A 25,059-nucleotide genomic window follows, 5' to 3' on the forward strand; every position below is an offset into this window, starting at 1 on the left:
CCGCTCTAGCGTACAGCAGCAGATAAGTACTGGAAGGGTTAAGATTTTCTTAATAGACGTAATTTACAAATCTCTTCAACTTTCTGGCACCAGTTGATTAGTACCCCCCTTTTTTTCTGTATATTCTGTAATAAACACACTTTTTAATTTTACTTTCAGGAGCAGAGCACATGGAGCAGTCCAGCCTTACTGTACACACTTGCCCAAAGTGTCAGCTGACGGTACCTGACATGGATACATTACAGATTCATGTGATGGATTGTATCACATAGAAACAATGATTTGTTCCTTTAACAGAAGTCCTTTCTTTTAAACTACTTAGCTTTTTCTCATGAGATTACTTGATGGTTCTTAAACTGTGCACTGGATGGGAGGCACCGAACTGAAGCTGTACTATATAGTTCTTTGTCTAATAGGAGCTTGGCTAATATATAGGCATTTTTATAGATTACTGTATATGCAGTTTATTCTTTAAAGCACAAATTTCCTGACAAACACTTGTTTCCATAGCGCATGTATACAGTACTAATGATTGTGTAAAACTTTTCCTGAACCTGGCAAACATAGCAATGAAAAGAAAAAGTTCCTGGGTGTTTGGTGGAAATCCAAAAAATGAAAAGGCATTTTACAATGAGTCTCTGCTTTGCGAGCTTTGCCACAGAATCTGTTTACTCAGAGAAACCAGAACTGACAAAAAAAAAAATGCTGCAAAATTAATTTTTATTTTTTTTGTCTGGGGACATATAGCTAAATATATGTACACCAGGCGGACACCACTATACTCAATGGGATCCATCTCCGTCTGTTGTGCTTCTTTTCTGGCCCCAAACAGAGCTTCTGACACAGATGTGAATGAGGCCTTGCATAGACATTCTGTCCCCAGAAAAGTTTAGTTCCCATTGCTCTGTGCTTTTGCCAAGGTGGCCTCTTCAGCAACCCTGTCAAATGTGTTCCTTTTCTTTTTTGTCCTGAAACTGTGCACATGCACTATGTGATGTAAAAATACACATACAAAAAATTCTTATAAAATAATTGTGGTTAGACTTTAAATGGCTATTCCAGCTCTAGAAAAAAGAATTTAGAAGTGTGCCAGGGTGCAGTAAAAAAAAAAAAAGCCTACTCATCTGCCCCCATCCCCTGCATCTCCTGTCACTGCTGGTTCCTGTTACGCATCATCTCTTTAGGAACTGTTAACTGTGGCCACAGTCAGCGACTGGCAGAGCAGTTAGTTCCTGCAGTGACAATGCATCATAGGAAACAGCAATAAGCAGCAGGAAGTGGGAAACATTGGAATGGCAGCTTCAAGGGATCAGGCAGCTGAGCATTCTGCTTTATTTTTTATTTTCACTGCACCGTGGCTCACTTTTTATTAACAATTCTTTGGAGCCCTGAAATGCCCCTTTTTAATAAAATTTCTTCCAACAAAGTTTTTGAAACCTTACTATACTATATATAGAAATTGTCCCTACCATGGATTATATCAGATAATACAGATGAGGCCGTGAGAATTTACCGCCCTTTTTGTATTTTTTGACATTGGTATAGTCCATAGAATTTAATATATTATGAGACAAGCCAGTGGAAAATATGTATTTTTATTTTGTGGACTTCTGTATGTATAAAATGTGCTACTATTTTCCCACCCTGTATAAAATTAGAGAATGAAAAGCTGGAATGATGTAAATAAAATTTAGTATCTTCACATTCTGAGATTGGACTTTATATAAAATTCCTGAGTAGTTCCTCAGGTGGATTAGTTTATATTGTGACTGCTCAGTCTTCTGAAAGATGCTCATGGAACCCTCTGTTGCAGATCATCAACATTTCATCTTCATTGAAATTTTGAGTATACAATTCAAACAAAAGACTTACCGTAATCATTCTATACTAAAAAAGAAAATATCTCCCAATCCCATTCTCCCTTCCTAATCAGAACATACTAAATCCTGAGATCATTCTCCCTACCCAACTAGGGGGTTACATAAATAAGTCATTTACTGTATTAATTACCTTATTACAACTAAGCTCCCTATTTAATTTCGGATAGTACCACTGTGGCAAGTAATTATCTGAGCAGGCACTTCCTGTGTCAGAGCAGAGAGCAGTAAGCTCTAAGTAGTGGGACCAGATAACCACTTTCTGTTTACCAGTCAAATACATGTCATGGTGGCATTAGGTAGGTATGGCGTGCGCTTTTATCATGCCAGGCAGCCCCCAGCTAACATCTGTGCCTGAAGGGACATTTAAACATCCCTGGTGGTGTAAATCACCCTGCCGCACTGTAAACACACACACATTAACCCCTTCCATGTTTAAATAACCTTTTTGTTCACCTATGAAGCCAGTATGGCATCTGATATCAAGAGAAAAAAAAATAGGACTTATTGATTTTGAACAATAATGGAGTCTAATGCATACCCTCGTCAAAGGGAGTAGGATCCACACAAACCTTCCCCAACTGGCACCTGAGATTGGATGGGGTGGGGGTGAGGAGCCTCATGTCTTAAAAAAGTATACCATTTATTTATATAGTTTTAAAATGATTTAACAAATTAAAATAGATGGGGGGGGATGCAGATAAAAAAGTCTCTTACTAGGAAATAACTGAAGCATAGCCTAAATCATCCGGGACAATTTATTTACAAAAATGTTAAAATTGTACAAAAAGTTATGTCTGCCCCTTCTCCCCAGTTATATTGCATATTAATAAACTATAATATAGTAATAGCAGTTTATTTTACATATTTACAGATAGATCCTACATGTGCAGTCACATAGAGATCCCTAAGTCATTCAGTGGGATATAGTAAAGGGCACCTTTTGCTCCACTAAAGTCTCTAGGCATTAGGTTCACGTGTGACAATAATAATCCTGACACCTAAAGAAAATTAGGATGAATGCATCCTTAAGGGATGTTATTTGCACAATAAGTATGAATGGGAATAACGCTGACAAGGTCGGGTTAGAGTCTCTTCCACATGTGCTCGTTGTTGATAAGCCTGTTTTATACTGTTAATATAGGGTTCCTTTAGTGCATAGTATAGAGATGCTATCAAACGCAGTAGCTGAAAGTAATGATTGTCGATGCCCAGCTCAGTCTGAGGCATGTGTTCCTTAAGGTCAAAAATATCTGCCGGTCCCAGTGTGGACAGTACGTGGTGCTCCAGCATCAGAACAGATACACTGCGTTCACATCTGCCATATTTCAGCATAAAGTACAATTCCTTTTGTGCCGTTTGCACAGTTCTGACCGTTCCATTTGATGGTACAAAATGAGCAACACCTCCATGAACCTGTAGCAAGTGGTAAGCCCTTGTAAAATCCTGTGGGGGATTGCTGCTCACTAGAGCCCATCTGCACTTATTACAGGAGAGCTGTTTAAAGGCTTCTCTTACAACCCAGCCTGCAATGTACATTTCAGAATGATCCAAAATGCAGGACTGGTAGACATGACACAAAAGTTTAATACTTGTTTCTTCAAATGGATAAGGAATGTGCTGTAGGGAACCAGACAAAGTCTGTCCTAAAGTTGTATGTACAAAGTGGAGCTTTTTCTCCATATTCAGATCAACAAATCCACATTGTGACCACAGCTTTTCTACAGTATGACTTACATCAAGTGCTGTAGGCCTTACTCCTGAACCACCTAAAATGAGAGAGAGAAAAAAGGTAAGTATTTGAATGCTGAAGAGATGCAGAGTTCACTGTTAGTCTCATTTAAAAGAGTAGTGTAGAGAAAAGTATTTCCAGACCACTGTGCCCAGGCTGAAAAAAATTAAAAAAAAACCTCCTCACCTTCTTGCGTTCCCCCGCTACAGCTGTTGAGTCCTCCGGTCCAGTCTTCTTCCGTGTGCACGGATGGTCACACAGTGCTCAGCCTATCACCAACCGAGGCGGACATCGCTGCGGCTGGTGATAGGCTGAGTGCAGTGTGACCATCCGTGCACACGGAAGACCACCGGACCGGAGGACTCAACAGCTGTAGCGGCGCTTATGGGGAACGCAGTAAGGCGAGTTAAAGCCCGGGCACAAAGGACTGGGTATACTTTTCTCTACACTACTCCTTTTAAATAGAATAAGGGACATTGTCATTAAAAAAAAAAGAAAAAAAAATGGCTAGAATGAGCAGGGGGAAGAACTTAGATGAGCTCCTCTCTCCTTCCTGCAGAAGACAGATTGTACAAAAAAATTCAGAGATTGTGACCTGCAGCAAGGAAAGATGGGACATAAACTTATTCTAGCAATCAGTGAGGGTCTCATCATCCTGTCAAAAGTTATTTTTAAATGACAGCTACACTTTAAATTATAGCAGAGATATTGTGGGGGATTTATCAAAACCTTTGCCAAGGAAAAGTTGACCAGTTACCCATGGCAACCAATCAGATATTTCCTCTTAATTTGCAGAGGCCTTTTAAAAAATATAGGAAACAGATTGGTTGCTAGGGGCAGCTGGTCAACTTTTCCTCTGCACAGGTTTTGATAAATCTTCCACATAACCTGTATTCCTCCTATCATCCCCTGACAGCTTTACCAGGAGTGTAGACTGTATTTTGTATTAAAGGGAAACTGACAGCAGGGTCACCTGTACTAACCTAAATATACATGTAGTTAGCAGAGATGAGCGAACTTACAGTAAATTCAATTCGTCACGAACTTCTCAGCTCGGCGGTTGCTGACTTTTCCTGCATAAATTAGTTCAGCTTTCCGGTGCTCCAGTGGGCTGGAAAAGGTGGATACAGTCCTAAGAGTCTCCTAGGACTGTATCCACCTTTTCCAGCCCACGGGAGCACCTGAAAGCTTTACTAATTTATGCAGGAAAAGTCAGCAACCGCCGAGCCGTGAAGTTCGTGACGAATCGAATTTACTGTAAGTTCGCTCATCTCTAGTAGTTAGTGCAGATGAACCTGTTTCTTACGCTTCTTAGCAGGCAAACATTGGTGCAGGCGTTCAAGAGATATTCATCTTGTTGCTAATTTAAAAAAAAATAACTATGTCCAATTAAGACTGCTGCTGTATGTGCCATGCTTTCTCCCACCCCTGTCATGAATATTTATCCCTGATGTCAGCCAGAACAGACGGTAGAAAATGGTGCTCATAGAGAGAAGTCAATAACAGGATGAATTTGATCTGAGCGGCTGCACCGATTTTGGCCTGGTAAGAAGCATTAGAAACTAGGTAACCCGCAATATTTATCTGTGTATTTAGGTTAGTGCGGGTCACCCTGCTTTCAGTTTCCCCTTTAACTCACAGTGATAATAGATCTGAAAAGGAGTACGAATCTAGATGGCAGCTATGGTTAACAGGTGCGTAAAAATAAACTTATGCCTTTCAAATAGGCATTTAGGTCTTTTTTTTTCCAGCATGCTCTGTTACTGTTGTCTTTTGGGTCACTTGTTATGTTCATTTGTAAAGCAGCTTTACAGACAAAGTATGAAACCCCACCTTTGCTTCTAACACAGTTGAAGAATTCTTTTAGGTGATGGGTCCTGAATCTATGGTTAATGATGTAGTCATGATCCACCAGTAGACGTGGTAACAATTCACTGAATGAAGCAATATTTACTAAGAGACCGACAGTACACCAGGCCCTAAAGAAAGAGAAGGCATTAACAAGTTCATTACAGCCTGCGGAAGAGCATATTTATATATTCATACTTGCTGTCTGTGTTTTTTCTAATAATTTTATAACAAAAATAGTAGACTACGCTTTTGAGAATAGTAGACACATTCAGTCAATTAATTAATATAAATGGAGTCTGCCACAGGTATTTTTGTCAGTATCCAGATATAGCGATGAAATGGGATATTAATGAGGCCTGAACTGAATTGTGCATGACTTTAAAAAAAAAAAAAAAACACAAAATGAAAAAAATGGCAGAATTTTCCCAGTGAAAGAAAAATGTAACCTCTTCCCAACATTTGTTGTACATATACATTAAATGTCAGGTCCAAGTGTATAAAGCCGGCTCAGGAACCACAGATGACACTGGCATTGGTGTTCACTTAGTCATTTAGCCCCTTAGATGCTGCTGTCAGTAGTGTTCATCTAGGAAGTTACATGGCAGGTGCTGGTCCTGTCATACCTCTGATCAGCACCCCAGGACATGTCACTTCTTGCCATGGAAACTGCAGTAGGTAGCAGCATGTGGAACGGCCACACTGAATCCACAGCATTACAAACTGCAAAAATCCTAGGTTCCCAGATTCCCTTGTAAATCTGCAACAGACTTTCTATACTAAGCATCCTGCAACGTGTATTTAATCGATCATATTATAAAGTGACATGAAGTTTTAAACTGTTAGTTTGCATGAAACCTTTTACCTTGAGGTTTGGAAAAGGAAGTCACCATCACATGTTGTAAGTGTCAATAAGTATTCACGAGTCTCCTGCAGCACTTGAAGTTTTTGCTCTAGGTTATTCTGATTTATGGGACCTTTGTCACCTTGCAGACGCACATTGCTGCTATTGAGGATATCAAATAGTCTACCAATAATCTACAAATAAAAATACAAAGCCGAACATTAAGAAACAAATACTATAGTAGTAAGTAAATGTTAGCTAACAGCAGACTACAACCAAACAGTTGTAGAACGGAATCTACTGTTAGGGACCATTCTGTTTTTGTTTTTTAATTAGAGTATTTATAAAATAAGACTTTTCTAAACATTCTAGAACTAGACAAAAAAAAACCTGTGTCTAATAATTAAACTTTCTTAGAGAAACTCATGGTGGATACTCAAGTCACCACGCACACTGCCAGTAAGTTTCACCAACAACATAAGAAATAGCCCAGCACTTGCTTTTTCAATCATAAATATTAGCCACAGTTGCATACAAGAGACCCATTGGGGCCCACCTGGAGCCTTCCTCAGTCCACAGTTGTAGATTACTGTCCCATAAGACAACCATATGTGGTAAAATAATTAAAATGGCCTCCCACTTAGATCAAGCTTTATTTTGCTCCGAGGACATTAGACCGCATAAAAGCACATTTCTTACTTAAAGGACATGTCCGGTGCTCACTTTTCTTATTGTATCCGTTCCGGGCTGCAAAAAAAAATAAAAGAAAATAAGCTTTCTCTTACCTGCCTAGGCTCCCCCGGTGCACCGGTACAGGTGTTCGGTCCCCGGGCTGTATTCTTCTTCCTGTTAGCCCGGCACGTCAAACGGAGCTTCAGCCTATCACTGGCCGAGGTGGGACATCGCTGCGGCCGGTGATAGGTTGAAGCTCCGTGTGACGTGCCGGGCTAACAGGAAGAAAAATACAGCCCGGGGACCGAACACCTGTACTGAAGCACCGGGGGAGCCTAGGCAGGTAAGAGAAAATTTGTTTTCTTTTATTTTTCAGCCCAGAACGGATAAAATAAGAAAAGTGAGCACCGGACATCTCCTTTAAAAGGGAACCAGTCATTAAGTTTTACCATATATAACGAGTGCCAACACATAAGAGGTTAATATCATGTGTCCTACCATGTTTGGATGTCTGCTGGCACGTCTGTAAATGTGGCAAAAACAACTTTAATAACTGTCACATGAGACTTAAGTAGTCACCAGGCATGCTCAAGTAGGCATCTGGCATGCGGCCTGCTGAAGAAGTCACGGCTCCCCACACTGTACTCGCCCTCATTCAGGCTCTAATCACTCCTATTTAGACATGATTGACAGTCTACCTCTGAGAAATGACATCAGACCCTGAGTGAGCTGCTCAATCATACCTAGATAGGTGTTATTTGAGCCTGAATAGGCATGATTACTTTAGCAGCCGCACGCCCGACTGAGCCTCATTTACATACAGCATGTGACCTTTTATAAAAGTTGTTTACTTCATATTTATAGATGTACCAGCGGACATCCAGACATGGCAGAACACGTGATATTAACCTCTATTATGTGTTGCCACTGATTATATAGGGTAAAACTAGTGATTGGTTCCCTTTAATGGCTGGCCATTTACAAACCCTATGGGGGAGATTTATCAAAACCTGTCCAGAGGAAAAGTTGCCCATAGTAATAAATCAGCTCGCTTCTTTCATTTTTAACAAGGCCTCTGCAAAATGATATAGAAGCAATTGAATTGGTTGCTATGGGCAACTTTTCCTATGCACAGGCTTTGATAAATCTCTCCCTATGTCTCTACTATCCTGAGCTCTTAAAGGACATTTTTGCAAACAATCACATCAGCAGCCCTGGTCTGTATGGATTGAGCACTACTTACCTATTTAGGGTCTATTCACTTGTACAGTATCCTACAGCATTAAATATGGGCAGAATACTGTACGGTTGAATACACCCTTAAGGGTTTTTTGCATAATGAAAATATTTAGCTTATCCACAGAATAGGTAGTAACTGTTTGTAATCACTGTGTCAAATTGCTGGGAACCCCACCGATCACAGGAAACCAGGATCCTTTTTCTCCTTGGCTGAATGGGAAAGTTAATATGCATGGTTGCTTTATTTAGGCAGGGAATACAGGACCCCCTCTCTTGCGATCTTTGAGGGTCCCAGTCACCAAACTCCAACTGATCAGAGAGTTATCATCTTGTGGTGGATATGGGATGAGATTAGAACACAGGAAGACTCACGAAGGCCTAGAATAACTACTATTAAAGTTCTGCCTTATATCTTAATTACTTCTGATTATTATGTTATTTCACTTATTAAATAAATTATGTCCTAAAATCTTTCCCATGAGCATTAATTCTACTTTGGTGAATCTGGTGAGGTCTATCCATGTGGACCAGGTTGGCTTTGCAAGCAGTTGACCTGGCACATAAAATTAGGAATATTAAATCAATTATTCTATCAGGATGAGACTGTTGGAATTACCACATTACTTTCATTAGAATAAAGTAATGTAGGAAATACCTTTTCCTTATTGTATAGGATAGGTGTGAGGTTTTAGCCCCAACTGGAAAATTATAGAAGAGGAAGTAGAAGTCCCAATAATGGAGAATAGGGCCCGGAGCTTAAGTCATGCGCAACTTTATACAGCCATGTTCAAGCCACGCCCCCTAAAAGGAGGGGTATATGGCACTTACAGCACCTGGAAATGCCACAATACAAGTTTTTATCAGGCAGTCAGATTGTTCTACATCAAATCCCAAGTTTCCCTGTGGGTTAATACAGAAGCTACTGCTTGTCCTTAATTTCCACAGGACCACCCCTATGGAACTCACCTGAGAAAAGGCCAACTACTTTATTATTCCTTGCCCTCTTCTACCCTTTTTCCTAGTGGGATACATTACAATCTAAGTAGCATTTAGAGGCTGCTTGCCAGCAGATGGCCCTTAGCATTCTTGACTTCCAGATTTTGATTCAGGCATACTTCTCACAGTTTACTAGGTGGGTCAACATAGGCTGTGTAAGAAGAGACAGGGGAAGCCAGCCAAGAGCCAAAAGGCTATTAAATCTATGAGTACATTTGACACATGCCCCTGGGGTTTTGCTGTATTCCCTGGGAAATGAGCAGTGTGAAAAGAAAAAAACTGAAGAAGTTGCTCCTACTGAAAGGGTGACAGATACGATGCTGAGATGCAGCTATGGGCAAGAATATTTTTATAAAATTTCACCTCAATAAACCTGTTACAATATCTGGGTAGTGGTAATTTAATACCAGATCACATGACGTGTGAGTCACACCACTGACGCCATGTTTAGTCCATGTAGTTAGCCCATGGATTGCACTACTATGGACTGTGATATACCATTTCTTTATCTAGACAGGGACCTACTGTACCAGTACAAGAAAGGTATGCAAGTACAATTTTAAATACATGTAGATTACAAAACAGTATTAATTCCTAGTCTATAAATGGATCAATAAAACTTAGCCTCCTGGGTGATTTGCTGACAGGGTGATTATAGTGCTCTTACGGTTATTGAGCCCGAGAGCCCCCTTCATGATGGACAGCTGTTTTTCACTCTTCATATTTCACAGGGTGGGACCAGAGCTGAGCTGTTTGCCAGTAGTACACACAATGGACTTTTCTTATCTTACTTCTCTGACAAATCACAGCACAGCACATACTGCTCTCTGCTATGCCATGACATAGTTCTGGAGAAAGTGTAATGGACTGAGCAGGCTGACATTGTGCTGAGCTGGTGATTTACAGCTGATTTTCTGGGTAAGTAAATGAAAGGACTACCGTAACAAAAATATTAGGAATCATATAGGCTACCAAATGGAGGAAAGTAGTTTAAAATGACAGTGACTATTTAAAGATTTCACTGAGCAAAACCCATGGTTTACCACTAGAAAGCCTGACACTAGGTTAGTGGGGTCTTAAGTTGTATTTGTTACAATCCTTTGAACAAAATAAAATTGATAAAAGTACCTGAATAAAGCTGATAATTGCCTGATATCCATGAACATTTTCAGAATTTAATTCCTGGATAAACTGAAGTGCATTTGCAACTGTATGACTTAACCTATTGCACAACAGCGTCATCTTTGCAAGCTTCATGTCCCCCACAAGAGGAAAAATTCTGGACAGGTTCATCAAGTCAGTAATATACTGCCATGTAATTACTCCTTCTGGACTCTGGATAGAACAAAGCTCTTCTACCATGTTGGTAAGTGTTTTCAGTTCATTGCCCACATCAAACACCACATAGTGTCTGTAATCACTGTTGGGCAAGGAGAAGTGTGTCTGGAGTTCCCAGGGATCTGTAAATGCACAGCCAAGCATAGAGCACATTTCTTCATTATGTGAATGTCTATCCATGGAGACTGCAACTACCTCAAAACTGTTCTCACACAGCTCATGCAGAACATGGACAAGAAGTTGCTTTTGTGCTTGTGGTGTCAAGGATTTAACATAAAAATAAGCAACAGGGATGCACCAGTGGCCCCTTATTCCAACAAGCATGAACATCAATACTTCATTAGCTACTTCTTGGCTTCCACTTCCAGCCCCTCCTTTGCCCAAATTCACAAAACCCACAAATTCATTTCTGTGTGTGTCAAAAGTAACACTCTGCTGAATCGATAATGTATCCAGAACAAGTGACACTTGGGTATATAACTCTGGGTTAGTTTGCTTCTTTTGTATCAAAGCTTTCAGTACTGAAGAATTAATTCCAGGGCCTCTCCCATCTGACTTTAGCCACCTGAAATGATATACAACAATGTGTTAATGATCAGTCAAGCCAGTGATGACATAATAGTGTGGCGTAACAAAGCATAGCATCGTATTCTATGAAAAAGCACCAATCTGCATCCTGCCCTTTAAGATGGTAAGTTGACAGCAGCTTCACCTGCACTTAACCCAATAAACAGGGTTATAGCGTTGGTAAACCTGAGTAAAGCTAAGTATCACTTGCGCAGTTAAAGCCCCGTTGCTAGTAAGCTAATCTGGTCTTCTGCGTAATAGAGCCAGGAGCTGGCTTTTCTAGCATGCCTCCTTCCTTCATATCGCTGCCCATGTAAACGCTCTGTTATAATAGCAGAGCGCAGACACCACTCCCTACTCTCTAATCTCAAATCCTGATAACATGGAACCTATGCCCATGTGAGTGTTCTGTTATTCTTGCAACAACAGCAATTACTTGTTTATATTTTGCTAGATTTTATTCTAGATTCTATTTTAGAGACAACAAGAATCTGTTAACCCATTTCTGTGCTGCCGTAGGATGACCAGGTTTACTCGCACTATAACCCTGTATATTGGGTTTAGTGCAGGAGAACCAGCTGTCAGTTTTCCTTTAAACTGTCTCAAGCAATCTGTTTCATCTGAAAAGATACTGTACAACAACAGGTATCCATCAAATATATCACAAAATGGATTAGAACATATCCCTGTAATAAATGATGCCATGTGGCACTAAGGTGCATGGTTCCTAATCTCCCCTTGTACTTACTGTCGAAGTCTTTTAGGCCCTGGCAGTGGCAGCTTGGTTTCTTTCCTCAGGTACTTGTATGAAAGGGGGTCATTCAGTTGCAAAGTAAGGGAAAACATGCGCTGCTGGGCAGAGTACTCCGGTTCAGGCTTTTTGAAAAGTTCCAATGGAATGTCTATTAATGCAATGTAAGAATTTACATGTGTGAACTGTTTTGCTGACTTGGCTTATCATACTACAGCAGTGAAACTACCTTAATGGCAGGTCTTTGTCTACTGATGTGATATTTCAGAGAGATAGAGATCCATAATACATTTAAAATTGGTAAAAAAAAATTGTGGCAATATTTTCTGTATGCATTATAGGTACGTGTTAATCAAAAGCTGCTCAACCTTAATAAATTTCACACTAAGTGTGCCAAATTGGCTTTAACTTGCGAAACGTTTATGGCCTGCCTCCAGTGTCGTGTATTGTTTGTTACTGCTATCATTTAGACCAAGTAAAAGGAATTGGCATTATATTGAAAATCGCTTCTCCATAAATTATAGTTAACAGTCACCTTGTCATGGTTACAAAATCATTGTTATCATCCAAGTCACTAATTTCATTTTCTAATTTACTAGCTTTCATTTATAATGATCATACTTTGGACACCTAGTTTTGTTACTTAGTAATATTTAATATATCTACAGTGTGTTTTTTTATAATAAATTTCACATGTTGGCTAATACCTTCATAGGGCTGGAGAATGTCCAGAAGCTGAGAGTTCAGTAGGTTTCTCTTGATAAGTTCACGATAAACACTAAGGCAAGTCTGTCGTAAACGCTTTTCTCTATCTTTCGCATTTCTAAGTTCCTTCTCTTTCTGTGCTCTTGAGTCTTCTGATGCTTGAAGTTTCCTTTTAAGGGTGTCAATATCTGGAATGAAATATGGGTGATCCTAGAAAACATCACAATACTCATAGATTAAAAAAATCAAATTACAACATAAAATGCACCTACGAAGTTACTATGGTTATCTATACAACACATTAATGTGAAAACTGGCAAAAAACATTTCCTGTAACAAACACTTTGTGTCATGAGCTAATCTACTACAAATTTAACACATACATCACCAAGTGGTCTCTCACAACCAATGAACCAACAGGGACACACTTACACAATTTCATATAAAGCACACATTCTCTTATGGTGCTTAGTGTAACTTTTTCCCTGCTGTTGTAATTACACAGTCCTGCCTTCTATATCTAATCTCCCTCTACCTTAAAGAGTACCTGTCACCAAATAAAACTTTTAATATAGTGTCCCTTGTGTAATTAGCAGACACTTTCCCATTCACTTGCTTTTAAAATTATCAACATAAATATGTTTAAAATAGAAAAAAAAACGGCCACTAGGTGGCTCTGTTCTGGTCCCTGCTGCAATTAATACAGTGAGTTTGGACTCCTCCTCCCTTGGCAGGAGCCCAAACTTAGGAAGTGCGTCTCTGCACTGAGTTTGATTGACAGCTGCGCAGAGCATCACTGAAAACTGCACAGAGCCTCAATGAAAGCTACACAGAGCATCACTGAAAACTGCACATAGCTTGGGGTCTTCTATTCTTCACAGCACTGCAAAGATGTGAGGGCAGAAGTGGTCCCCCAGCAGACTTCAGGGATGTCATGCATGCTGGGGAACACCCACTTTCTCCTGCTGGGAGATTGCACAATGTAAGCAACGGTAAGGTACAGAGCTTTTTACAGCTCAGAATTAATTTTTAATTTTTTTTTAAAGGAGGGAGGGGTGTTAGGAGTAGTTAGGGAACATAGCCTGAGTTAATTTAGAAAAGCATATTTGGTGATAGGTACTCTAAGTCTACAGGTTTGTCTTCAGCTGCATCTTTGTGTAACCCCTTTCTTGCTTGTGATGTTTCTCTTATTTTTTGCTTGCAATCCCAGTGCATCAGTAACTCTTTGTCCCTACACATGCCATCTATAGTAGTGTACTGCGGTGAAGTCATTCACCAGCGCAGAGCCAGCCTGTTCAGTACAAGGAATAACAAAGTGGATTATGTTCTGTGCTATGAATGGCCAGAGAAGTAAGCAAAAGGAAGTCTTAAGGGGTCCTTTCCCCCGAAATGGAGAAAATGAGAAATATCTGTGGTCTTAGTGGTTCAATATCACCAGTGGGAACACCTTGTCACCTCTGTGAAGGGTTAATCTAGCAATATCAAAATATCTTTTGAAACAACAGGCTTTATTGTCAGAGTTCATATGTGCATCTTCAGCATCAAGCATATAAAGTATGCCATTACTGCTAACAAGTAATTCTTAAGACTGCTGAAGACAGGATAGAATGACCAAGTTTAATAAATTTAAAAATCAAAAGGTAAATAAACCAAAGTAAAATAAAATCATTTACTTGTTAAATCCCATGTTGCTTTAGTGGTGATGCTGTGATGCCAATCTTGGATACATTTTCTTGCAGCAATGATGTCATGTAAATCCATGTGACTGCCGCAGCCATTAAGTGCCCTCAGTGGTGATGTAAGCATGCACAACATGTGACCTGCAGAGGCCAGTGATTGGTTGCAGCAGTCGCATGAATGTAAATGACATCATCACTGCAGGAAAAGTAAGAGACCTGTCAATCAAACAGAGTTGGGCAGGGAGAGGCCCTTTTGTAATCGTTGTTTCTATCTTCCAGTGAATACAAATGAACATACCTGTAACTGAACTTGGCACTGTATACTAGCATATGGGTTTGAAGTTACACTGACCACTTCTGGTTCCCGATTTTCTGCTTTATTTACCACAGGAACTTCTTTGCCAGGTGGTGTATATGTCTCTAAGACTTTGATCTCCGACACTTCAGTTTTCTGATGAAACAGTAATCAAATTTTAAAATAAAAATTATAAAAAGGTTATCTAAGTATTGTATTTAATGGGGTAATCCAGGAAAAAAACTTTTTTTTATATATCAACTGGCTCCAGAAAGTTAAACAGATTTGTAAGCTACTTCTATTAAAAAATCTTAATCCTTTTAGTACTTATGAGCTGCTGAAGTTGAGTTGTTCTTTTCTGTTTAAGTGCTCTCTGATGACACGTGTCTTGGGAACCGCCCAGTTTAGAAGCAAATCCCCATAGCAAACCTCTTCTACTCTGTGCAGTTCCTGAGACAAGCAGAGATGTCAGCAGAGAGCACTGTTGTCAGACAGAAAACAACAACTCAACTTCAGCAGCAGATAATTATTGAAAGAATTAAGATTTTTTAACAGAAGTAATTTACAAATCTGTTTAACTTTCTGGAGCCAGTTGATATATAAAAAAAAGTTTTTTCCTGGAATACCCCTTTAAATAAAATGTAACTTTAAAGGGATTTCCTGGATTGCAAAAACATAGCTAGTTTCTTCCAGAAACAGCACCACTCTTCTCTTTGGTACGGGAGGTATTGAAGGAAGAATGAAAACAGACGTGTTCTATTTAGGGTGCAATGCCCTTTTGGGTTGTCCCTCCTGGAGGTCTAGGAGATGTGTGTAGTCATCAGGTACCTCACCTCCCTGCAACCCCAGGTGTCTGTTTTAACAGAGATGCCAACCAGTTTGTGCTCCTTGGTTGCTATTTGGGTGGCAGCCAGGTACCTACAGCAAAATTATGCCTAATCTTTGGCAAAGGGAAGAAGGGGGAGGATTGGGGACTCCGATCCTGGACCTTTACTGGTGCCTTTTGGCCAAGAGGGGTAGTAAAAGTTTGGGGTGGGGCTATCCTTTAGGATAAGGGCTTATGATACATGGTGTCCTTGAGCACTTTCTTCTGTAACAGGTTTGCAATTTGTATGCATTTGAGTGATGGAGCACATGCTTTGGCTTAAAACAAAATATAATTTTCTACTCCTGGATAATCCCTTTAAAGGGTACCTCTCATCAAAAAAACTTTTGATATATTATAGATTAATGTATGCAGAATAACTTCACAATTGCATGTTATTAAAAAATATGCTTCTTTCTATTTAATTTTCCACTTTGAAGAAATGACCACTAGGGGTCTCCCTACCAGTCCTGGCAGCAAGCATTTCAGACTCATGCTGGAGTCCTAAACACTACGAGCTGCCAGTCTGCTTTGTTCACAAAGGAGAACACTCAGAGCTGCCAGCCTGCTTTGTTCACAGCCTGTTTGGCTCTGAACAAAGCAGGCTAGCAGCTCTGAGTGTTTAGGACTCCAGCATGAGTCAGAAATGCTTGCTGACAGGACTGATCGGGAAAAATACAATAGAAAGAAGCATATTTTTCATTAACATGCTATTGGAAAGTTATTCAACATTCATTAATCTAAAATATATCAAAAGTTTATTTAATGAGAGGTACCCTTTAACATGAGGCATTTGCTGCAACTTCATCTGATACATTAGGGCACTGGTCTCCAACCTGCGGACCTCGAGATGTTGCAAAACTACAATTCCCAGCATGCCGGACAGCCAAAGGCTGTCCGGGCATGCTGGAAGTTGTAGTTTTGCAACATTTGGAGGTCCGCAGGTTGGAGACCACTGCATTAGGGGATTGCATTATTATCGCAATCTTCCAAGGCCACTCTTGTATGTGGCAGAAAGAGCCTGCATGTAGAAGGACCATTATGGACAACAGATAAATATTAGGCCACCGTCACATATGATGTTAAGAGCCTGTGGCTTCTGCATGCATTTAAAAATTGCATAATAATTAATAAAGCTGTCACTTTACACAGAAGAAAGTCCAGATGTCAGAAACCATTATCGCAGAATCTCAAGCGCTATTGGCTAACTACCAGGTGCAATGAGTAAACTAGTGTGGCAGCCGTGTATGAGATGCAAGTTCTGTGCTCGTGGCAGAGGTCACAGATCAAAAGTAAACACTTCTCTGGCGTTCGCAAGATCCGTATTAGTGGTCAATCAGGTCATGACCTGAGGAAGAGGGGCGACCCCTCGAAATGCGTTGTCAGTTTTATATGAAGAAATAAAGACTGCATTCTTTATCAAACCTGAAGTCTTCACCTGACTGACCACTAATACGGATCCTGCGAGCGCCAGAGAAGCATCTACTTTTGATCTGTGACCTCTGCCACGAGCACAGAACTTGCATCTTGACTGGACCGCCTCGACTATTTTGAGAAACGGAAGGACACAGGCTGCTGCGGATCATCATCATTTTATACAAAGCCTACAACGGTGTCACGCTCCCATTTCACTTTACTCTCATCCCCATGAGGTAAAGGCACAGGGTGCGCTGGTTTTTGTCCCCTTTTTTTTAGTTTTTTTCTTGAATCAAGCCGTGTATGAGAGCAGCAGTAAGAGCCTGTTGTCCATTATGGTTCTTCTACAACCAGGTCCAATTTGGATAATAGAGGAGAGCAGAATAAGAGCCCCTTTTATTGCCCCAGTATTATGTGCTTGGGGGAAAACGGGCTTCTCTCCCTACTACAGTTTCTGGTATTGCTCAAACAGATGCTGCTCATACAGGAAAGGTTTAATGTAACAGAAGATTATTGGGATAGTGCTGATAATGTAATCCTAGTATAGAATAGTTAAATCGCAGTGTGCAAGAATGGGCACTTACCTGTGTGTCTTCTGGAAAATTAAAAATGCTGGGTATGACATCATCTCTTAACCGCTTTGTCTGCCCAGTAGTGTCAAAGCAACTTTGCTGAAAGTGGAGGCTGCACAGTCGCTGGTATCTGGAAGGCATCCATAATTCACCCGTGCTTGTTGCTCTTCTCATAGCACGACACCATTTATCCAACAAGGCAGGATTTGACCTTGGAAACCTTAAAAAGATTACAACAAATATTACACTATATGGCCTGGAAAGGGTTGCTATAGGGCTGTAGTGTAGCCTGTTAAAGGGTACCTCTCATCAAATAAACTTTTGATATATTTTAGATTAATGAATGTTGAATAACTTTCCAATAGCATGTTAATGAAAAATATGCTTCTTTCTATTGTATTTCTCCCGATCAGTCCTGTCAGCAAGCATTTCTGACTCATGCTGGAGTCCTAAACACTCAGAGCTGCCAGCCTGCTTTGTTCACAGCCAAACAGGCTGTGAACAAAGCAGGCTGGCAGCTCTGAGTGTTCTCCTTTGTGAACAAAGCAGACTGGCAGCTGGTAGTGTTTAGGACTCCAGCATGAGTCTGAAATGCTTGCTGCCAGGACTGGTAGGGAGACCCCTAGTGGTCATTTCTTCAAAGTGGAAAATTAAATAGAAAGAAGCATATTTTTTAATAACATGCAATTGTGAAGTTATTCTGCATACATTAATCTATAATATATCAAAAGTTTTTTTGATGAGAGGTACCCTGACTAAAGGCTACTGACACTTTGATTGCACTTTATTGCATTATATTTATTATGGTGTAAGGACATGATTTTCAGTCTGTCTTTATTAAAATAGTTGCTCATTTTCTTTTCTGTATTCTCCCTGTTTTCATATATAGTGTTGGTTGCTCTGTACAATCTTCTAAGCTGACATATGACCAGATGAAAGCTGACCTATAATTGGGTTAAAAATGTGTTTAGATAATTATTCAGGAAAGGAAATGGAGAGACAGGAGCTGAGCTGTCAGGCAGGTCTTCTGATGGATTTCACCTAAAACAAGACAAGTAGACTCCTGGTAGGTAAAGCTGTCACTCACAGCTGAGAGGAGGAGCCGCAGAAGCATTTGGCGCACAGAGCTCTGGGCATGTGGCATAAAGGGCTTGGCTCCTGAGGTCTTGTGATAGCTTGACAGGTACTTTAGGTACATTTTAACTATTCTCCCTGGTCTCTATATGAGATTTAGCAGTTTCGGAGGGCTCAGTACTGCTACAAGAATCCCTTCACAAAAATTGACAGTAGACCCATTACCTGTGAAATGTTATTCCTTTCTCTCTGGCCTCCACAGTGTACCTTGATTTGCACCCCGAAGCAGCACATGACACTGGCATTTTAGTGGCTTCCTCTGAAATAACAAATATTTGACATGTGGGAGCAAATCAACAGTAAAAACAAGTGAAACCATTTACTCAGACCTTGTCCATTAGATGCTACGTTCAAATCTGGGTCACAGCGCCCATTCCAGACATAAACAATGGAGCTGCATGGTCCATTGCACAACAGATATATCCAGGTCCTATTATCTTTCAATGGGGTCCATCTGGTTTTTGTCTGGTGGCCGATATTTTGCAGGATTTAAGCGGAGAAAAAAAACACAGATCTGCAGTATTTTTCCCAATATCCCATCATTACAAAAGATTCAGCAAATGGAGCTCCAACACTGATGTGAACCCGGCCTAGACACTATAAATTTTGACTCTGGCTGTTTGATAATTTAGGTGGATCATCAGACTGTCTAGTTGGCACATCTAGTTTAAATGGGCACTGTTACTTCAAAGACTCCTAAAGACATGACAAAAGTTTTGATCAGTCTGGGTCTCAGTAGTGATACCTCCACCAATCAGGAAAGTGAGTGGGGATAAGCACGCATTACTCCCTGGTTCTCAGTGACCTTTGTCTTTTTGTCCCATTAGAAGTCTATGGGGTAGGAAGACAAAGATCGTAATCTTATCCCTGCTTGTTCTGCTGACCGGTGGGGGACACAGCACTAACTGATTAAAACTTTTTACATGTCTCTTTAAGTAACAGGGACACTTTTAGTTTACACTTTTATTGGCATCACAATTTAGGACATACCCCATTTTTGGTCAAGTTTGTTCTTTTTGCTGCACTATGCATAACAAGAACCGTATATACTCGAGTATAAGCCTACCCGAATATAAGCAGAGGCCCCTAATTTCACCCCAAAAACCCAGGAAAAGTTATTGACTCGACTATAAGCCTAGGGTGGGAAATACATCTCCCCCTTGTCATCATCCAGACCCCCGCAATTAACGCCCTCTTCATCATCACCGCCTGTCATATGGGGGTCTGGATGATGACGAAGGCCGCAGTGGTCTTCAACCTGCGGACCTCCAGATGTTTCAAAACTACAACTCCCAGCATGCCCGGACAGCCATCGGCCCGGACAGCCATCGGCATTCTGGGAGTTGTAGTTTTGAAACATCTGGAGGTCCGCATGTTGAAGACCACTGAGGGCGGAGAGTTCACTCGAGTATAAGCCGAGGGGAGTGTTTTCAGCACGAAAAATCGTGCTGAAAAACTAGGCTTATACTTGAGTATATACGGTAGCTCAATTGCTATGCCCACAATGTTGGCACATCTTGAGCCAAAATTGTGGCACAACAGCCATGGTACAGGGGGCCTACTGTGTAAAATGGATATAAAGAAGCTAGTTTGTCCTATGTTATTGGCTAGATCAGTTTTTTTTTCCAATCAGTGTGCTTCCAGATGTTGCAAAACTACAACTTCCAGCATAACCTGACAGCCCCTGGCCCTTGGCTGTCAGGGCATGCTGGAAGTTGTAGTTCTGCAACAGCTGAAAGTAACTAGTTGGAAAACCTTGTGTTAGATCATGGTGAAAGTGGGTATAGAATGAATGATAGATGCAATGCTCTGCAGTCATTTACTCTGTTGCATGTTGTGGCAGAAAAGGTTCACCAGTGCTTCCCCAAAAATGACATCTCCCAGCATGACCAGACAACAAGCATGCTGGGAGTTGTAGTTTTGCAGCAGCTGAAGCTACACTATGTTACAATGCCACAGCAGTAATAAAGTCATTTGTTCCTTTATAAATGTGCTCGGAGCCTGTATGTCTGGGGAGTATATAGATGTCTGGGGGAGTATATAGATCAGCTATTTCTGACATAAAGTACAATAACAAGGGGCTCTAGCTATACATAGCAGTAAAGATGTTGTGATGGGCAGTGCTATATTACATGTATATCTATTGCTATATACAATACAGATCCTCGGCAATATGTCACTCTTGTGTTTTCTCAGTACCCACCAATGGTGTGACAGCTCCAGCACATAGGGGATACCAAAGTGTATTACTACCTGTCAGCTACATAACGGAAACTTCACCACGAACCTTACAGCAGAAGCTCCACCACCGTCTACCAACCAAAATATGGCCGCCCAACAACACATACTAGGAGGGCAACTTGCCCAAACACTTCTACCCGTGCTTTCTCCTTCCAGTAATAAACATGGCGCTCGTGACGTCTCCCTTTTCAACCAATAGGATGTGCCAGAGGGATGACACTACCATAGAGTGCACACAGAGCGCCTTTCTCTACGCCCCTCGTACAGTGGACTGGCACGTATGCTACTGAGCACAGCTGGCGCCAAATGCAGTGACGTACAGTAGAGGGCGGGTGTGTTGGTTGAACGCTTGGCGCGTATTCTTTGTACCGCGTCCTTGGTGTCCTGTCCTCCCGGCTCATACACGGAGCTTTGTCCGCCTCTATACAGGTATGTACAGCTCCCATACCTGAGGAGAGTAGTGTGTATTCCTATATGCTGTATTGTATACTATCTAGACACCAGCACAGTCCACTTACATATAGGACGTCCCATAGGTATTAAAGGGGTCCTATCCATACCCACCATTCATTCTGTAGATATCTTTATGAACAGAGCTCGGTGTCTCTACAGAACAGTAGTCTCCAAACTGTGGAGGTGTAGTTTGGCAACATCTGGAGGGCCACAGTTTGGAGACCACTGCCCTGTAGATACTCGAGCTCTGTACTTGGCTATCACTACCGGCTTCATACAGAATGAATGGTGCAGACCTTCTGTTCCATTCAGTGGGAGAGATGGGTGGTCAGACTCCCTATGATCAGACATTTATACCCCTATCCTGTCGATAGGGGGATGTATTTTTAGTTATTGGAATACCCCTTTAATATGGAGTTTGTCCGGTGACCTGTAAATCTAGACTTGGATTGAGCCATTCTTTCACCAATGTACAGTATATAAGTAGGGATGTACCGATACCAATTACAGATAGTTTCCCTTTGTGGGGAAAAAATAACACACTAACCTGCTGGCACTTTTTATATTAGTGCAGGTGTTATGTGACAGCCCTGCCTGTGGTATACTGCTATGTAGTCACACACAGGTGACAGCCCTCCCTGTGGTATACTGCTATGTAGTCACACACAGGTGACAGCCCTGCCTGTGGTATACTGCTATGTAGTCACACACATGTGACAGCCCTGCCTGTGGTATACTGCTATGTAGTCACACACAGGTGACAGCCCTGCCTGTGGTATACTGCTATGTAGTCACACACAGGTGACAGCCCTGCCTGTGGTATACTGCTATGTAGTCGCACACAGGTGACAGCCCTGCCTGTGGTATACTGCTATGTAGTCGCACACAGGTGACAGCCCTGCCTGTGGTATACTGCTATGTAGTCACACACAGGTGACAGCCCTGCCTGTGGTATACTGCTATGTAGTCACACACAGGTGACAGCCCTGCCTGTGGTATACTGCTATGTAGTCACACACAGGTGACAGCCCTGCCTGTGGTATACTGCTATGTAGTCACACACAGGTGACAGCCCTGCCTGTGGTATACTGCTATGTAGTCACACACAGGTGACAGCCCTGCCTGTGGTATACTGCTATGTAGTCACACACAGGTGACAGCCCTGCTTGTGGTATACTGCTATGTAGTCACACACATGTGACAGCCCTCCCTGTGGTATACTGCTATGTAGTCACACACAGGTGACAGCCCTGCTTGTGGTATACTGCTATGTAGTCACACACAGGTGACAGCCCTCCCTGTGTTATACTGCTATGTAGTCACACACAGGTGACAGCCCTGCCTGTGGTATACTGCTATGTAGTCACACACAGGTGACAGCCCTGCCTGTGGTATACTGCTATGTAGTCGCACACAGGTGACAGCCCTGCTTGTGGTATACTGCTATGTAGTCACACACATGTGACAGCCCTCCCTGTGGTATACTGCTATGTAGTCACACACATGTGACAGCCCTGCCTGTGGTATACTGCTATGTAGTCACACACATGTGACAGCCCTGCCTGTGGTATACTGCTATGTAGTCACACACAGGTGACAGCCCTGCCTGTGGTATACTGCTATGTAGTCACACACAGGTGACAGCCCTGCCTGTGGTATACTGCTATGTAGTCACACACAGGTGACAGCCCTCCCTGTGGTATACTGCTATGTAGTCACACACAGGTGACAGCCCTGCCTGTGGTATACTGCTATGTAGTCACACACATGTGACAGCCCTGCCTGTGGTATACTGCTATGTAGTCACACACAGGTGACAGCCCTGCCTGTGGTATACTGCTATGTAGTCACACACAGGTGACAGCCCTGCCTGTGGTATACTGCTATGTAGTCGCACACAGGTGACAGCCCTGCCTGTGGTATACTGCTATGTAGTCGCACACAGGTGACAGCCCTGCCTGTGGTATACTGCTATGTAGTCGCACACAGGTGACAGCCCTGCCTGTGGTATACTGCTATGTAGTCACACACAGGTGACAGCCCTGCCTGTGGTATACTGCTATGTAGTCACACACAGGTGACAGCCCTGCCTGTGGTATACTGCTATGTAGTCACACACAGGTGACAGCCCTGCCTGTGGTATACTGCTATGTAGTCACACACAGGTGACAGCCCTGCCTGTGGTATACTGCTATGTAGTCACACACAGGTGACAGCCCTGCTTGTGGTATACTGCTATGTAGTCACACACATGTGACAGCCCTCCCTGTGGTATACTGCTATGTAGTCACACACAGGTGACAGCCCTGCTTGTGGTATACTGCTATGTAGTCGCACACAGGTGACAGCCCTGCCTGTGGTATACTGCTATGTAGTCACACACAGGTGACAGCCCTGCCTGTGGTATACTGCTATGTAGTCACACACAGGTGACAGCCCTGCCTGTGGTATACTGCTATGTAGTCACACACAGGTGACAGCCCTGCCTGTGGTATACTGCTATGTAGTCACACACAGGTGACAGCCCTCCCTGTGTTATACTGCTATGTAGTCACACACAGGTGACAGCCCTGCCTGTGGTATACTGCTATGTAGTCACACACAGGTGACAGCCCTCCCTGTGGTATACTGCTATGTAGTCACACACAGGTGACAGCCCTGCCTGTGGTATACTGCTATGTAGTCGCACACAGGTGACAGCCCTCCCTGTGGTATACTGCTATGTAGTCGCACACAGGTGACAGCCCTCCCTGTGGTATACTGCTATGTAGTCACACACAGGTGACAGCCCTCCCTGTGGTATACTGCTATGTAGTCACACACAGGTGACAGCCCTGCCTGTGGTATACTGCTATGTAGTCACACACAGGTGACAGCCCTCCCTGTGGTATACTGCTATGTAGTCGCACACAGGTGACAGCCCTGCCTGTGGTATACTGCTATGTAGTCACACACAGGTGACAGCCCTCCCTGTGGTATACTGCTATGTAGTCACACACAGGTGACAGCCCTGCCTGTGGTATACTGCTATGTAGTCACACACAGGTGACAGCCCTGCCTGTGGTATACTGCTATGTAGTCACACACAGGTGACAGCCCTGCCTGTGGTATACTGCTATGTAGTCACACACAGGTGACAGCCCTGCCTGTGGTATACTGCTATGTAGTCACACACAGGTGACAGCCCTGCCAGTGGTATACTGCTATGTAGTCACACACAGGTGACAGCCCTGCCTGTGGTATACTGCTATGTAGTCACACACAGGTGACAGCCCTGCCTGTGGTATACTGCTATGTAGTCACACACAGGTGACAGCCCTGCCTGTGGTATACTGCTATGTAGTCGCACACAGGTGACAGCCCTGCCTGTGGTATACTGCTATGTAGTCGCACACAGGTGACAGCCCTGCCTGTGGTATACTGCTATGTAGTCGCACACAGGTGACAGCCCTGCCTGTGGTATACTGCTATGTAGTCGCACACAGGTGACAGCCCTGCCTGTGGTATACTGCTATGTAGTCGCACACAGGTGACAGCCCTGCCTGTGGTATACTGCTATGTAGTCACACACAGGTGACAGCCCTGCCTGTGGTATACTGCTATGTAGTCACACACAGGTGACAGCCCTGCCTGTGGTATACTGCTATGTAGTCGCACACAGGTGACAGCCCTGCCTGTGGTATACTGCTATGTAGTCGCACACAGGTGACAGCCCTGCCTGTGGTATACTGCTATGTAGTCACACACAGGTGACAGCCCTGCCTGTGGTATACTGCTATGTAGTCACACACAGGTGACAGCCCTGCCTGTGGTATACTGCTATGTAGTCACACAC

General features: G+C 42.3%; 3 protein-coding genes across 16 annotated transcripts in view; 2 read left to right on the top strand and 1 right to left on the bottom strand.

The window, feature by feature from the left end:
- The window catches only part of OPTN (optineurin), a 46,745-nt gene extending 45,022 nt beyond the window's left edge, over positions 1-1,723 (top strand). For all 7 annotated transcript variants that reach the window (XM_056573336.1, XM_056573337.1, XM_056573331.1 and 4 more), the window contains one exon: positions 160-1,723. In XM_056573336.1, coding sequence (XP_056429311.1) covers positions 160-272 — 113 coding nt within the window. In that variant the 3' untranslated portion in view covers positions 273-1,723. The remainder of the gene's footprint in view (positions 1-159) is intronic.
- Positions 1,724-2,621: 898 nt separating this feature from the next.
- Positions 2,622-25,059, bottom strand: part of THAP9 (THAP domain containing 9) — a 54,975-nt gene continuing 32,537 nt past the window's right edge. Inside the window, exons 1-10 of one of the 7 annotated variants that reach the window (XM_056573345.1) lie at positions 20,909-21,040; positions 18,696-18,789; positions 17,409-17,616; positions 14,547-14,699; positions 12,572-12,779; positions 11,862-12,015; positions 10,337-11,111; positions 6,323-6,495; positions 5,443-5,588; positions 2,622-3,646 (exon numbers count right to left, since the gene is read on the bottom strand). In XM_056573345.1, the coding sequence (XP_056429320.1) occupies positions 2,916-3,646; positions 5,443-5,588; positions 6,323-6,495; positions 10,337-11,111; positions 11,862-12,015; positions 12,572-12,779; positions 14,547-14,699; positions 17,409-17,616; positions 18,696-18,775 (2,628 nt within the window). In that variant the 5' untranslated portion in view covers positions 18,776-18,789; positions 20,909-21,040 and the 3' untranslated portion in view covers positions 2,622-2,915. The other 6 variants (XM_056573340.1, XM_056573342.1, XM_056573338.1 and 3 more) reach the window with 6 other exon arrangements.
- MCM10 (minichromosome maintenance 10 replication initiation factor) overlaps positions 21,060-25,059 on the top strand; it is a 61,215-nt gene continuing 57,215 nt past the window's right edge. For both annotated transcript variants that reach the window (XM_056573347.1, XM_056573346.1), the window contains exon 1: positions 21,060-21,200. The gene's annotated coding sequence lies outside the window, so the exon portion shown is untranslated. The remainder of the gene's footprint in view (positions 21,201-25,059) is intronic.

Source organism: Hyla sarda, chromosome 4, assembly GCF_029499605.1.
Source record: "Hyla sarda isolate aHylSar1 chromosome 4, aHylSar1.hap1, whole genome shotgun sequence".
Taxonomy (NCBI): Eukaryota; Metazoa; Chordata; class Amphibia; order Anura; family Hylidae; genus Hyla; species Hyla sarda.